The sequence below is a fragment of the Tinamus guttatus genome, unplaced genomic scaffold (assembly GCF_059628265.1).
Source record: "Tinamus guttatus ecotype Peru unplaced genomic scaffold, ASM5962826v1 Tinamus_guttatus_pri_ptg000293l, whole genome shotgun sequence".
NCBI classification, from domain to species: domain Eukaryota; kingdom Metazoa; phylum Chordata; class Aves; order Tinamiformes; family Tinamidae; genus Tinamus; species Tinamus guttatus.
The window spans coordinates 1,832,058-1,846,257 of record NW_028288827.1 but is presented as its reverse complement, the minus strand read 5'-3'; the positions used below and the strand labels follow the sequence as shown (position 1 = coordinate 1,846,257).

General features: G+C 37.8%; 1 protein-coding gene across 3 annotated transcripts in view; it reads left to right on the top strand.

The window, feature by feature from the left end:
- Nucleotides 1-14,200, top strand: part of LMAN1 (lectin, mannose binding 1) — a 35,874-nt gene that overhangs the window by 6,619 nt on the left and 15,055 nt on the right. The window contains exons 7-13 of one of the 3 annotated variants that reach the window (XM_088527870.1): nt 109-167; nt 759-891; nt 2,028-2,221; nt 2,336-2,406; nt 6,800-6,953; nt 7,832-7,953; nt 10,184-10,345. In XM_088527870.1, coding sequence (XP_088383996.1) covers nt 109-167; nt 759-891; nt 2,028-2,221; nt 2,336-2,406; nt 6,800-6,953; nt 7,832-7,953; nt 10,184-10,220 — 770 coding nt within the window. In that variant the 3' untranslated portion in view covers nt 10,221-10,345. Of the gene's footprint in view, nt 1-108; nt 168-758; nt 892-2,027; nt 2,222-2,335; nt 2,407-6,799; nt 6,954-7,831; nt 7,954-10,183; nt 10,606-14,200 lie in introns of those variants that run through there. The other 2 variants (XM_088527871.1, XM_088527872.1) reach the window with 2 other exon arrangements.

Sequence of the window (14,200 nt, the reverse complement as noted above, 5' to 3'; positions counted from 1 at the left end):
GCAAGTACAGTCTTGACTTTGGAATTTGAAGGGAATGATTAGAAGTAGTGTCTTTAACTCATGGCAGTATCAATTAACAAATTATTCAATGTACTTTTTTTAATATAGATGATCATGATGTTCTTTCTTTCCTGACCTTCCAGCTGACTGAACCTGGCAAAGAAGTGGTAAGTATCTTTATATGCAATCACTAAAATATGTTATTGTGTATTTCTGCTTAGCTTTGTTCTGTGTGTGGGTGTTTGGTTGTTTATTTATCTCCATGTATCTGTACTGTCATCTATATTCTGGAAAAATAGACTAATATTTCCAGTAACATTTTAGTTATATTTTCAAGATTAGAATTATTGGAGCAACACCATGTCAACAAAGTGATTCCTGCTGTTAAACTAAAACAAAATACTTGGGAAACAAACTAAAAGGATACTTTTCTACAGTATACTTGAGAAATTAATCTGTTTTGCTATCAGCTTCTCATTCCTTTAGAACAATTATGTACTGCTAAACATCATCTATGCTTTTAAACTTCAGTTCTTTATGATCACAGAAAGTGATGCATCAGGAAAAAGCTATGAGTCTCCATGGAAACTTTTGATTCCTCAATTCAGCTTAATATTAATATGCTCCACTAATCTGATATTTCTCTTCAAATCTGAAATCTAGACAGTCTTTATGGAGAACGAGTCATATAGGAGTATTTGAGAGCTTTAATGATCGATAGTAATAAAAGTCTTTCTCTTTTTGATAACTTATTAAAGCCGGCACCGGATGCAGAAATTCCTCAAAAAGATAAGGAGAAGTATCAAGAAGAGTTTGAACACTTTCAGCAAGAATTGGATAAAAAGAAAGAGGAATTTCAGAAGGAACATCCTGATGTGCAAGGACAGCCAGGCAAGTTAATTGAGCAATTTTTCAGTTGTCAAGTAAAACTTATTCTTTCTAGGGCCTTCCAGGCTAGGGCCTGATAGTGTGAAATGCCAGTCTTGCTAAGCTCCTACTGACTTACCTTGTTTAAACTCTGGTGCAAAGTGCCTTCTAGAATACAACATGCCTTTGTAATGTCTGGAAGGAGAATGAAAAAAATGAAAAGAAACTTAGAGAATGATAAGGATCTGTATGGGACTGTAGGAGGGAGAGGTCGTGTAGCCTTTTGTAAAGGGTGATTAAGCAATTTTTTTTTGCGTGTGGGGGGGGTGTTATTTGAAGATGTTAATGGAAACGCAAATAAGATTAGCTTTTTTTTTTTTTTTTGTGGATTGAATTAGCCATACTTAAAGGCACACACATTTTTTTATGGTACCAAGCATGGACGTCCTGGCTGGGCTCAGGCGGGTGCCCCGGGCCGCCTGCTCAGCAGCAGCCGTGCGGATACCCCCGCGCAGAGAGCCCGTGCGGGGCAGCACGGGGCACCGCGAGACTCCGTGCGGAGCCCGCCAAGAGCGGGAGGCTGGTTGAAGCGTTGCGCCGAAGGCGGTTGGCACCACGTGTTCCTTCCTTGGCTCTTGAGCAGGTTTAATCAGTTTCTGATGCCTGGGTATGTTCGGCACCAATCCCCAGGCTGCTTAATGCTAATACACATATGAGGAACACAAATGTGTCCAGTCATGTCCTTATATCAAGCCACTTTTTTTTTTTTTTTTTTTTTAAATGTTTGTCACTTCATACCTACAGATCTAATCTGAGAGACAGTTAATAGGATACTAATTTATGCAAACATAGCTGTCTCCCTAATAACAACAACATTTCAACCTATCTGCCTATTAGAATAGGAACTCTGTATGGTGGAGTCTGGATTTGGATGTGTGTGGCTTTCTCTTTTCAGTCCCTATTGGTCATCTTAGCCTTGACAATGATGATAAATAGCCACTGCAGTAGTAGTGTATAAACTTGCTGGGAGAAGGTAAATCTGTGTGGAAACTTGTAAGGCAGAAGAAAAATTGTAAATTGCAACGTATGAGGAATGCATGTACATATTTTATATATATGTACACACATATAAAAAACTTCCCATTCTTTTTTCTTCATAGCGGATGATCTTTTTGAAACTGTGAGTGATCGTGAACTGAGGCAAATCTTTGAGGGACAGAATCGGATTCATCTTGAAATCAAACAGCTTAATAGGCAGTTGGATATGATTCTGGATGAGCAGAGGAGATACGTCTCTGCCGTGACAGAGGAGTTTACCAGAAGAGGAGCTGGTGTTTCAGATCAACAAGGACAGGTGAATTCCAAAATAGACCAAGATTGATAGCTCAATCTAATTTCAAAAGCCTTATCTATTGCTTTTTCCAAGATATGTTGATTTTGTTTTTTAACTACTCCCTTCCCTGTCCAGATTTCTCAGCAAGAGATCGATCAGCTTGTAAAAACTCAAGAAGAGCTCATTAGACAAGTGAATGAAATGAGGTAAACGCTTTCTAAATGTGAAGGCCTTATTTTCCATTTTGCATTTTCTACTTTTTTAATCCCACTTATTTCACTGAGTTTTGGCAGACTTGTAATGTCTGTACAGCACTTCCTTGGTGGTGCCTATCTGCATGCTTTCAAGTTTGGTATTAAAGGTCAGGGCTGGGCTGGTGTACATGTATACTATTTGTCTCATTTGTCCTCAACGTGCGACCACAGAGTCTGTAGGAACAGTCAGTGTCTGTAGAAAGAAGATGCTGAAGGGACTGGAGCATCGGTCCTAGGCTGAGGGAGCTGGGTTTGCTCAGCCTGGGGCGGTGGCACAGGGGGATCTCAGCAATGGGGGTAACTACGTGAGGGGAGAGGGTAAAGGAAACTGAGCCAGCCTCTTGTCAGTGAGGTCCAGTGACAGAATAATAGGCACAAACTGAAACACGAAGATTCCACTTAGCCATAAGAAAATCACTGTGTTATGGGAGTAACTGAACACTGGAATAGGATGCCCAGAGAGGTTGTGGAATGTCTATTCTTGAACAAACTGAAAAACCTGTCCATGGGTAAAAATGTGCTGGTTTGTTAGATGACAAGTTGTTTTATGACACTTGCACAATAAAAATATTATACGGGAAAAAGCACTCTAGTATTAAATTACTTTCATTTACTTTTTTTCTCCTTTTGTCAACCCTTTTATTTAACTTTGTCCCGATATTTTGTGGGGTAGATTAGAAATAGTAAAATGTTTCTGAACTGTACTGAAATGGAAATACTCTCCTTTCCATAAGTGTTCCATGGCCTCATTTTGCTATTAAGGATTTTTTTTTTTTGTTGTTCTAAGTTAATATTTTATAGTCTAAACTTATTTGTGAGGATTGCGTCTGTCAACAGATAAGTCAATGTTTTTGCTTCAGGTAATTGCATTAAAGGAGCTAGACAGTTACAGGCCCGATTCTTTGCCGGCATGAATTCAGTTGTGTGATGGTCTTCTTGTAGCTTGTTGGAATCTATTTGTACTAGATTAAAACCATCGTTTTTCTCTTGTTGGAGGACTTTTTGGCAATTAACTCTCAGGAAACTTCCGTATCTGTAGGGATACTCCTAAGCACTTAGACACTTACTTTTGTTTGGTTTTGTTTTTTGTTTTTTTTTTTTTTTAAGATGCAGTTATTTCAAAATGATTGTTTGAGATACTGCACCCTTTCAAATGAAGTTACTGCTTGATATACAGATCCTAACCTTGCAGGTTGTATGCTAGTAAAATGTATGAACCTCAGAAAATTCCAGTGCTTGACACAGGAATTTTTTATTCTGCTTCAAGAATGTCTTACTTTTCTTTTTACCTGAAATTTAAACAGTAGTTCAGGCATCCATTTTCTTTGGTGTAAGAAAAGGGAGGAAGAAATTCCTCTAAATTCATGTTGTAGTGTATAAGCCGTTGTCGTTTTTGTTTTTGTTCAGCATTAGTTCAAAGGCCAGCCTCTTGTGATTCATTTAAGTAGGTCAGGTTTGTGTAGACTGAAGATTAGAGTGCTTCCATTTTTTTGCACTTGTTCTTCCAGGAAAGCTCTTATATTAATATTCTTGACAAATCTTTATACCTAGCAAGCAAATTAAATTTGCTTGTTAACCTTGGCAGCCTGCCCTTTTAGTGACTACTTATTAGGTACAAGTTTGTGTAACATCATCTTAATATTTTTCTTAGATTAAAGAAACATTTTATGTATAGATAGAAATGAACAACCCGCTGTTGCCATGTTGGTCATCCCGGAGGAAAAGGACTTACTAAGTAATTTTCTTGTCAAGATTTGTGGATTTCTTAATCATCTGATTACTGGAGGATCTCGCATGCTTATACTGTGGAAACTAAAGGCATGGTATTGTTTATGTAAAAGTAACATAAATTAAATTTGATAAAACTCTGTCTATTTAGGGTTTTTTGTTGCTGTTTTTGTTTTTTAACAGCAGAAATGGATCAGTGCGGGGGAAGGCGAGCATATACAGATTTTGGTTTGTTTCGTCGCAGGTGGTATTGGGAGGGAGAAGTACAAAATCAATTTCTCATAATTGTGCTCTTGTGCTGAAAACTGTGGGGGGAAAAATAAACAATGTGATGGATGTAGAGGGCCGTAATTACCATCAGCATTTTATTAGACCATGATCCTGATGGCTGGACATGGATGGTATGTTTTTTGTTTCTTTGTTTGTTTGTTTAAAAAAAAAAAAAAAAAACCTCTTAGTGAATACTTGCTTCTAACATAGGTTATTACAACCCAAATTCAAAGTGCAGGTCAATATTAGGCAAATGACTTCAAGTAATCTATACAATGACAACAATAAATTAAAAATCTGGGATGAGGGGTATGTTAAGTCAGCAGAGTTGTGGGTTTTGGCTGGAGGAGGGGGTGGTTTTTCTTGTGTGTATGTATGTGTGCAAAAGAGTAGGGTTTTTGTATGTGTTTTATGTATAAATGCTGCTGATCCAAAAATTGAACTGTAGGATGAGATAAGGCAGAGCTGCTTTGGATTTCGTTTGCAGTGGCCTGCACAACTTTCCACGCTTACATTTCCACTAATTACAGATAGTGTACTGGGATGTAGGCCAGACAGTGATGAATTTATGCAAAAAAAATCGGTGTTTTAAGCTCATTAAGTTCATTTTAATTCATAAGAAAAAACAAAAAAACCCACATCCCCCAAAGACTTACTTTCTACACTTGCAGAGAAGAAAACAGTTGACCTCCTAATATATTCTAGGAATAGGGTTGAGGTTTCATAAACATGAAAGGAAAAGGGGTGTTCCTTGATCATTTTGCTCTGAAAATGAGGAGAGCTTTCTTTTATGTGGGGAAATATACAGCGTAGTGGAAGTGTAGCATGTTAAACTGATTTGTGTGTCTGTGGTGTTAGTTTATTTTTTCCATAAGGAAAAATGGAGATCATCAGGACAAGTTAATTGTGAATCCAACATTTAGCAGGGAATGCAGTTATTGCGTTTGAGGTGCTGTGTCTGCAGCCTGACGGACTGGTGAAGCCCAGACCAGCCTGGTTTGGTGTGAAGCTGTCCCGATGATCACGAACGTGCTGTGGAGCTGTCATGTGGGAGACGGCTGTCGTGAAACTCATCTAGCAACAGCCTCTACTTGCAGTCTTTACTGCTACTGCTTTTTAATGCATATCAGACCTTTATAGTTTGTGTGTTTTTTTGTTTGTTTGTTTGTTTGTTTTTTTCCATGTTTTTTATTCTCCTAACTGGAAGTGAATTGAAATCTAGTGAAGAGCATGAAGAGCAACTGATGCAAAGCTTATAGATGGATGCACCTTTATGATTTGTTAACATCTAAGCTTTGATGCTTAACTGGCAGTTTGCACAATGAATATGAGCCTGTTAAAAATTCAGTAATATAATTTTATATTGCTTAATAATTGGGTTATGTATTGCTGTTCCAGTGGCCCAAAAAGCTGTGTTCAAGCTAGGCTACCTTTGTTTAAGGGGAAGTTAAATTGCCGATCAACAAGGCCCTTACTTGAAAGTATCAAAGTAAGCTCTCCTCTGAACAAAATGTGAAGTTTTGAGTAAATTAAAAAGAAATCCCAAGATGTATGTTTTGATTGTTCTGTTTATAACAAAGAGATTAAGATTCATATGATATTTTTAGCTGTACTGTAATCCTCTTTCCAAATGAAGAGTCATCACGGGAACAAAAAAATTATATAAACATATTGATTAGAGATTAAATGTTTTCCTTCATTGATTAGTTTAGCTTGAGCAAAACTAGTTATGGAGCCTTAACTTTTTGTGGATTTAATTTGATTTGTTGTAACAGCAAAATGAATACAATGAATACATTATGAATACATAATACATAATATTAAGTATTATGACAATGCAAAAGGGAAATGAGTTTCTCATAAATGGTAATCATCATGACATAAGGATGTAGCTAAATCTTTTCTTATCCCTAAAGCCTTTTCTTTATTTCTTACATGACTTTTTTTTTTTTTTTAAGTTTTCTTGAAAGATTGCAATATATTGTGTTTATCCTAATGCCTTGGCCAAAGCCATTCCGATCACTTGTTTCCGACTTCAGCAGTCGGACAAAGCAGTTGTCTATTGTCTAGTAACAGAATACCGGCCAGTTCTTGCTTTTAGCATGACTTTGTAGTATGGTGCACTGACCTCTGTGTGGAATGATTTTTTTTTTTTTTTTTTTTTTTTTTTTTAAAAAAGAAACAAACCAAGAAAAAATTGTTTCGTTAAGGAAGTGTTTCTTGGAAGATAAAAATGTCTTACCTAGCTGCATACTTCAAATGAATGCTAAAATGTGTTCAGCATAAATACTCAGTATAAACATGTGAGAAATTGTCCTTTGCTGAAAGATGGCTTGTTGTGTTTCAGAAATTCTGTGTCCGAGACGCTGAGTTTGGTCAGTGTACCTCAACATCCTGGCTCTGCTGCAGGAGTCTATGAAACAACTCAGCACTTCAACGACATCAAAGAACATCTTCACGTAGTAAAGAGGGACATTGAGCATTTAGTGCAACGAAATATGGTAATTTATACTCTGTTAGTGTGAAGTGACTGAAGTACTATTTTGTGTGTGAATAGTAAACAGTAAAAAGTTGAGATAAGCCAGCATGCAGTTTATTGAGCTATTAATCCTTCATTAAGCTGCTTTAGTAAAACTGTTCTGTCTAACCTAACATCATGATCTGTCTTGATGGGACGTTTTGTATGAAGAGTATGATTTCTACTTCTGTGAAAATGAGGTCAAGCAGCTGGGCTTTCTAGGTGTTATTTTAAGCTTGTCCTGCTACCTAGCAGTTCATGAACGTGTTGGACAGTTGTTACAACAAGTTGAAGAAATGTAGGGTTTCTATTATAATACATTTTGTAAAAATAAGTAGTTATGGAGCACAATCCTGCTTAATGAATGAAAAGCTGCAGCGTAAATCAACTTATATTGGATGAAAAGAAATCTTTAGAGGAGACTCTCTAAGCATCTGTGCAGAAAGGAAAGCTTTGAATGGGGGAACCCAGCCTGTGCTGAGGGTCTGCGGGGTATGAATACATTCATATTCATTAGCATTTTAGCTTAACATAAACAACTTCACTTTGTGTTACTTACAATGATCGCATACAAGCACTTTTAATTTCTGGGGTAATTTAGCAGACATTTATTGTTTTCACTATGGCCCCTGGATTAACACCAGTCAATTTATGTGATAAACATAAAGGTGAAAGGGGGAAGTGAATCAGGTAGTTATATCGTGACTTTTTAACAAAGTATTCTTTTTTTTTTTCTCTACAATTTTCTGCTTGTGTTTGATCCTAAATCATGCTGCAAAAATCTTATTTCTTAACTGGGCGTCTTTTTGACATGTGTTCTGCTCTTAAATACTGTGAGCGTGTTTGCTTTTTTTTTCCTAGCCATCGAATGAGAAACCAAAGTGTCCTGAATTGCCACCATTTCCATCATGTTTATCTACAACACACTTCTTCATATTTGTAGCAGTGCAAACAGTATTATTCATTGGCTATATCATGTATAGGTAAGTGTGCTTTACTTTGAAAATGATGGGATAAATTATATTGGAAGTTCTGACTTGATATGCAGTAGAAGTGGTGTGATTATGATAAGGTTCTTTAAGAAAAACCTTCCTCTAAGCTGCAAGGTACTTAGGTTGGAATACAGACCACCCATCTTCTCAAGGCAGGGTCAACACCATAATCGGACCAAGTTGCTTAAGGCTTATGATAGTCTGGAAAACCTCCAGGGATGGAGAGTCTACCACCTTTCTGCACCCTTCTTGTGATTTTTGTTTTTGTATATGCGTTGTGTTCTTTTTTTTTTTTTTTAATTAAAGATTTTCCTGAATGTCAGTAGGAATCTGTTTCACTGGATGTACACTGTTCTGCTTGCCTGTTGTCTCTCACTTTTGTGATACGCATCTCTGTAAAAAGATGGCATCTGCCTTCTCAATGACCTTCATGTGGGTATTGGAAAGCTGCTCTTAGGTGTTTTTTTTTTTTTTTTTTTTTTTGTTGTTGTTGTTGTTTCGTTTTTTGGGGGGAAGGAAGGACACAAAAACCTCTTCTTGTCCAGATCCCTCGTCCTCTTCTTTAGGGTTATACTTTGTCCCTTACTATCCTTGTGGTCTCCTGCTAGACTTGAAGTTTACTAACAGGTTAACAATCTGATGTAATCTGGGATTTGAGATTTTTTGCTGTATGTAGTTACACACTATCTCATCTGACCAGACAAATATGAATCTTCTGAACTCTTCATATGATACACACCTGGTGTTTCCAAGCTGCATTCTAGGTTCAGACCCTGTGGAAATAAGCTAATGGATATTTTGAGGAAAGCAGATGAACTCTCCCAATGTCAGGATTTTTCTAAAAAGCCACATTGTGTAGCAGAGAGGTGAAGTTTTAATACTAGTGTCTAAGTGTTTTTTTTTTTTTAATCAAATTTAAAAATATATATATTCACCAGTTTGAATAGTGGCTATATTCTCTTCCTCCTTGTTATTTCATTATGTTCAAATTAGCTGTGTGGTGGTGGGGAACTCTTAAGGATTAATAGCTGCTTGTTTGGTGATCTTCCTTTCCCCTTGCTCTCCAACAGAATAAGGAGTAGGGACCAAAACAGCTTCAGAAAGCAGTAAGAACTGCAGTGCTCTATCGGGAAAACACCATTGCTTGTGTCAAAGGATAAGCAGCATGAACTTGAGGACAGTTGCTGGTAGCACTGACTGATGATGATTTCCAAGATAACTGAAAGGGACTGGATCCTCATTTATTTCTGGTGCTCTTGTCATTCTAGCATTTTTGCATGGTTGAGCCATGGTATCAGTTAAGAAAGAATCATAGAATGCTGAAGGTTGGAAGGGACCTCTAGAGATCATCTAGTCCAACCCCCTGCACACGCAGGGTCACCTAGAGCACGTGGCACAGGGCTGCGTCCAGGCGGGTTTTGAAGATCTCCAGAGAAGGAGACTCCACAACCTCTCTGGGCAGCCTGTTCCAGGGCTCTGTCACCCTCACTGTCAAGAAATTTTTCCTTAAGTTCCTGTGGAACTTTTGATGCTTTAGTTTCCGGCCATTTCCTCTAGTTCTGTTGGTGGCCACCAGTGAAAAGAGGCCAGCACCATCCTCCCCACTGCCTCCCTTGAGGTACTTATAGACACTGACCAGGCTGAACAGGCCCAGCTCTTTCAGTCTTTCCTTGTAAACTTCTTTGAAGCAAGTCCAATTTGACAGATTATGCACTCCCGTTGCATAGTCTATTCACAAATTTATTTCAGTTAAACGTGCTACACTGATTTGCATGAAGTGTTCTCTGACAAAGAGAAAAGATAATCCCATTTCCAAGCAACTTCAACTGCTTAACTGCGTATGTTTCTTTTTCATGTGATCTTTGGGCAAATCAGATGCTGAGAAGCTGCTTTTTTTTTTTTTTTTTTTTTTTAAAAAAAAAAAAAAAACTCCTTCAGTTTCTGGTATCTCTCTGGAATGTTTTGTTTCCCTTTGTCTAATGCAAAGTTGGAACTGTAGTCATGCTTCCAGGGATCTTGTTAATGGCGAATACAATATATCTTTTTTGACATTATTTTTTTTTTATTTGGATTCTTTAAGTCGCTGTGGAAAAGGAGCAGAATCTTGTATTTCAAGATATATATATATGTGTGTGTGTGTGTGTGTATTTCATTACTTAAACTAGTTTGCTATTTTTCTACTTCAAGTACTTCATGAATTCTCTTCTGCTTTTTCTTTCAGGAGTCAACAAGAAGCAGCAGCCAAAAAGTTCTTTTGATGACTTGTTCCTTTTGTGTGTACATATCAGAAGTATGTATGCACAGAAAATTTTACAATTCTGTAAATGAGGGAAATTTTAGTGTTTGGTATACTTCAATATTGTAAATTATTGCATTTTTTTTTTTTTTAAAAAAAAAAAAGGAGTTACTGTTTAAACCATTAATACTAAAGTTTAAAACAAACTGAGGAGCAGTGCAGCAAATACTAGGTAGGGGAAGGCTGTAAACCTTATCTAGGTCTATGTTTTCAGCTAAACTTCTGATAAATACTGGAAGATAAACATGGCATTTGTCTGGGTTGGTTAAGATTCAAGAAGAGGGAATTAAAACAAGGATTTGGTGGCTGTCAATAATAAAAATTGCAAACTGATGATGTGTGCAGAACCTACCGCTAAATATCCTGGCCTATCAGTCATTGTTTTTCTTTTTTGTAATGAACTACACTGCTGTTTGGAGGGAAAAGTTGTTATGAATGTTTCATCTCCTTGCCATTTGGATTTAATGGTTTTAGATTGGTTTAGTAAATTCCAACTCTTATTGAAATGTGTGTCTACAAGCAATTTCTAATATGTGAACACACATGCAGGCTTTTAGTAGGCAGACCGTTGGTATCTGATATAGTAAGCAAACAATGCAGAATAAGCAAACAAGGCATATCTTCCTGTTTTGGGTTTTACTTTTAAGCAGTGAGGGAACGTCCAAGTAGTTTCTTTGGGTGTATCGTAGGGTTGATTTTTTTTTTTTTTTAAATAATTTCAAGTCTGTCTCTAACTTTGTTTAGAGATTTGTAGAAACATTTCAGCAAAGATAACATTAGTTTACACCTCTTCAGATCTGATTTTGTTAAGGGCATATTTAATCTGGGAATGTGCTTTACTTTTATGAAGCTGTCTTTTGTCTTTCTTGAATCACATATGGATGCTATGATTTTAAATCCTGAAGCAGTAAGTGTTCTGAACTACAAATACTGTGTTACCTGTCTCTTCAGAAGCTGTTGCCTCAGATGTGCTTTCTTAATCCAGTAGCTATTGCAGAGCCAGGATGTTGCCTCAACTCCTGGTTTAATACCAAGGGCATAAAACTGAACAGTTGGTTTTGATATTGCTTATCATGTGAAATTTGCTTCAGGAAAGAAACAAAGCAGATAGCTCAAATTGGGCATGTGGAAGGGATTTATTTTTTCTTTTTTGCCTTGCTTACATATCTGTGGTAACTTTGTCCTTGAGCTGCTTGTGTGTAGAGTTCAGAATTTTTTAATTTTATAAATGCACAAAAACATCAGAATATTTTGTTTGTAATTACAAGTCTCTCTGTGTGAAAACCTGCAAAAACTATCTCGAATCTGACATACAGTTTCTCCTTTGGAGTGCAATACATGTTGCCAAATTCACTGTAATGAAGAACATTTCAGTATTGTGCCTGACAATTCGGAGAAACGATAAATCTATGCAATACATTTTGTTACTGAAATTACAGAATGTCCAGAAAGTGGGTGTCTGTGCTATACCAGTAGGATGATAGCTACGGTATATAGTACACTGTATAATGGTATAGTTAATAAACTCATTTCTGAATTTTAGAAGATTTTATTTGCTGTACTAATTGGAGAAACTACTGCCTCAAGCTAATCTTGCTGAGTAAATAAGGTAAATCAATAGAAGAACCTTTCAGACAGCCACAGTAGTATACAGGAACTTAATCAGTTCTTCTGACACCAGCAAATATTTACATGTGCCTTGAATCTAAGCTGTTGCAACCTGGCCTCTCTTCACTAAATTTAATATACTGTCCTAAATTGCTGTGAAAATGTACAATGTTCTTTTTAATCCCTAGCTTTCCTGCATCAGTGCAACACCTAAACAGAACCCCTATCTCACAGTAGGCTTTGCAGGACCTTCTGCATGGAAAGGCTGGAGATTGTCCTGAGAAGTAGGTCTGTGTGTCTGGCACAGTGAGGAGCAGCTCTTGGTATGTGTTGGAGGAAGCATGTGTTTCTCTTTGCTGTGAATTTCTCCAACTTGGTTCTAAAAAGCTGAAGCAGACCATGTTGTTCCCTCTTGTGTGAGGAAGAAAGAGGCTGGGGGTGGTGTTTAGGGACAAACCTGCACCTCCACTCCTGTTCTCGGTAGGGCTCTCAACTGCAATGTTAATGCTGCTATTAGAGCCCTTCTCTCCCATGAACCCGGGAAAATCTGCATTAGGGAGCAGAAGGTCTGAAGTGTGGCATCTTAAAAGTGATGCTTTGCTTCATCCTAGTCTAGGTCCCAGTAATCCCTCCTTGGATGTTCCGTAATTGCTTTGTTCACTGGAGCAAATTAAAACACCTAATTATTTAGCCCAAACTTTGTCCTGTCTGTTCTTGAAGTGATTGCAACAGATTTGAACCTAGGGACTATTTATCAAAGTAGTCTCTATTTATGGCTACTACATTTCTTTCAGTGCTGTTTCACTTTGTCAGCATGTTTCATTTTGTCAAGCAAAATTTCAGAACTGGAAGGAGAAGACATCTTGGAATCCACTTCCTCCATAGGGAGGAGAACAAGTCTAGCAGTATTGAACTCTGCATGCAAAGTAGCAAATACTATTTGGCAATAAGAGAATCTCATTGTACCAGCAGTCAGAGTATGCTAAGTAAATTGTCATATCTGAATCTTTTGAGCAAAATCCATGATCATGTTTGTAAGTTCCTGGCTTCTTGTTTGGGGAGAATTTGACTTGAATCAATGCATCAAATACTGTAATGACCAGGACTCTGTCTATGGCGTTAAAAACCAAACAGATAACATTTCCATTTGTTTGTTTCTGACTAATGTAACTTGACAATTAGAGTTCAAAGATAACCTTATTTGAATAAAGATACATATTTTTAATTTTTTTCTTTTAAATTTTTCTTTTATTTTGAACATGTCAGTGAAGTCCTTGTGCTTCAAGCATGCTTTACCTTTTGTTCAGCGAGTTTGGATGTTTTTGAGATCTGGGTTCAGTCCTGCTTGCTGCTAACCCGTGTTACAAGCTGGATGAATGTCCTTGGAAATGAGCTGTGTTGGTTTCTCCTGTGCGAAGGGCTGGTGGCCCCTTTATGTGGGAGAGCAGAGGTTTAAGAGAGTAGCTTGAGCCAAAGAGTAACGGATTCATTCAAAGCTTAGGTTAAGAGTATTGGACTTGCCTTGAGTATCAGACATTTAGGGCCATGTTTAAAGTAAAATGCGAACTTCTAAGCCTCTTAAGAGCAAATTATGTAGTCAAAGCAGGTAAGAGGCAATTCAAAGTATTTTTTTCCCTTTTTTTTTTTTTTTTTTTTCCTCTTCTCCTCTCTGAGCTGAAGATAGACATGTAGGCAATGGTTCATTTTTCAAATTCTCCTAACTGCCCTCATCTGTATGTCTGTGTGCTTGGGCCCTGTTTCCTCTCTAGGTTGTGCTTAGCCAAAGCAGTGCAGCCTGTGCCTCCTGTGTGTAACTGTGTGCGCTCACGGGAAGAGCAAAGGACCCTCGATGGCCATCGCATGTCCCAGGAGGGAAGGGCCCATCTAACTGCCTCCCTTCAGGCAGAGGAGGGCCCCAAACGCCTGTCCTCTCTGCACAGTGGTGTAGTCATGAGATCACTACGTACAAGGTAGCATCGTCTCCCAGAAGAAGGGATAGGGGAGGGTCTCGATCCTTTTGAAGAACACTTGAAGATGCCGCTGAGATAAATGGTTGGAGTTGCCTCAGCTGTGATTCTTTTGGGAATATCACTTGTAGGGGAGGCTGGGAACTTGAGTGCTCTACTACTTATGGCATTTTTATGTTCCCCCCCATCCCCGGGTCTTTTTAGATTGCTCCTTGTGGCTTGTTTATTTGGGGGCTTTGAACTGCATTCGCAGCTTAGAGATGCCCGTGTTCTTTGGCTGCAGAACTCAGGGTTGGTTGGTTTATTGTTGTTTTGTTTTTTTCTCCCATGTTCCACAATGTCATTAGATATGAAAATATGAATTGTG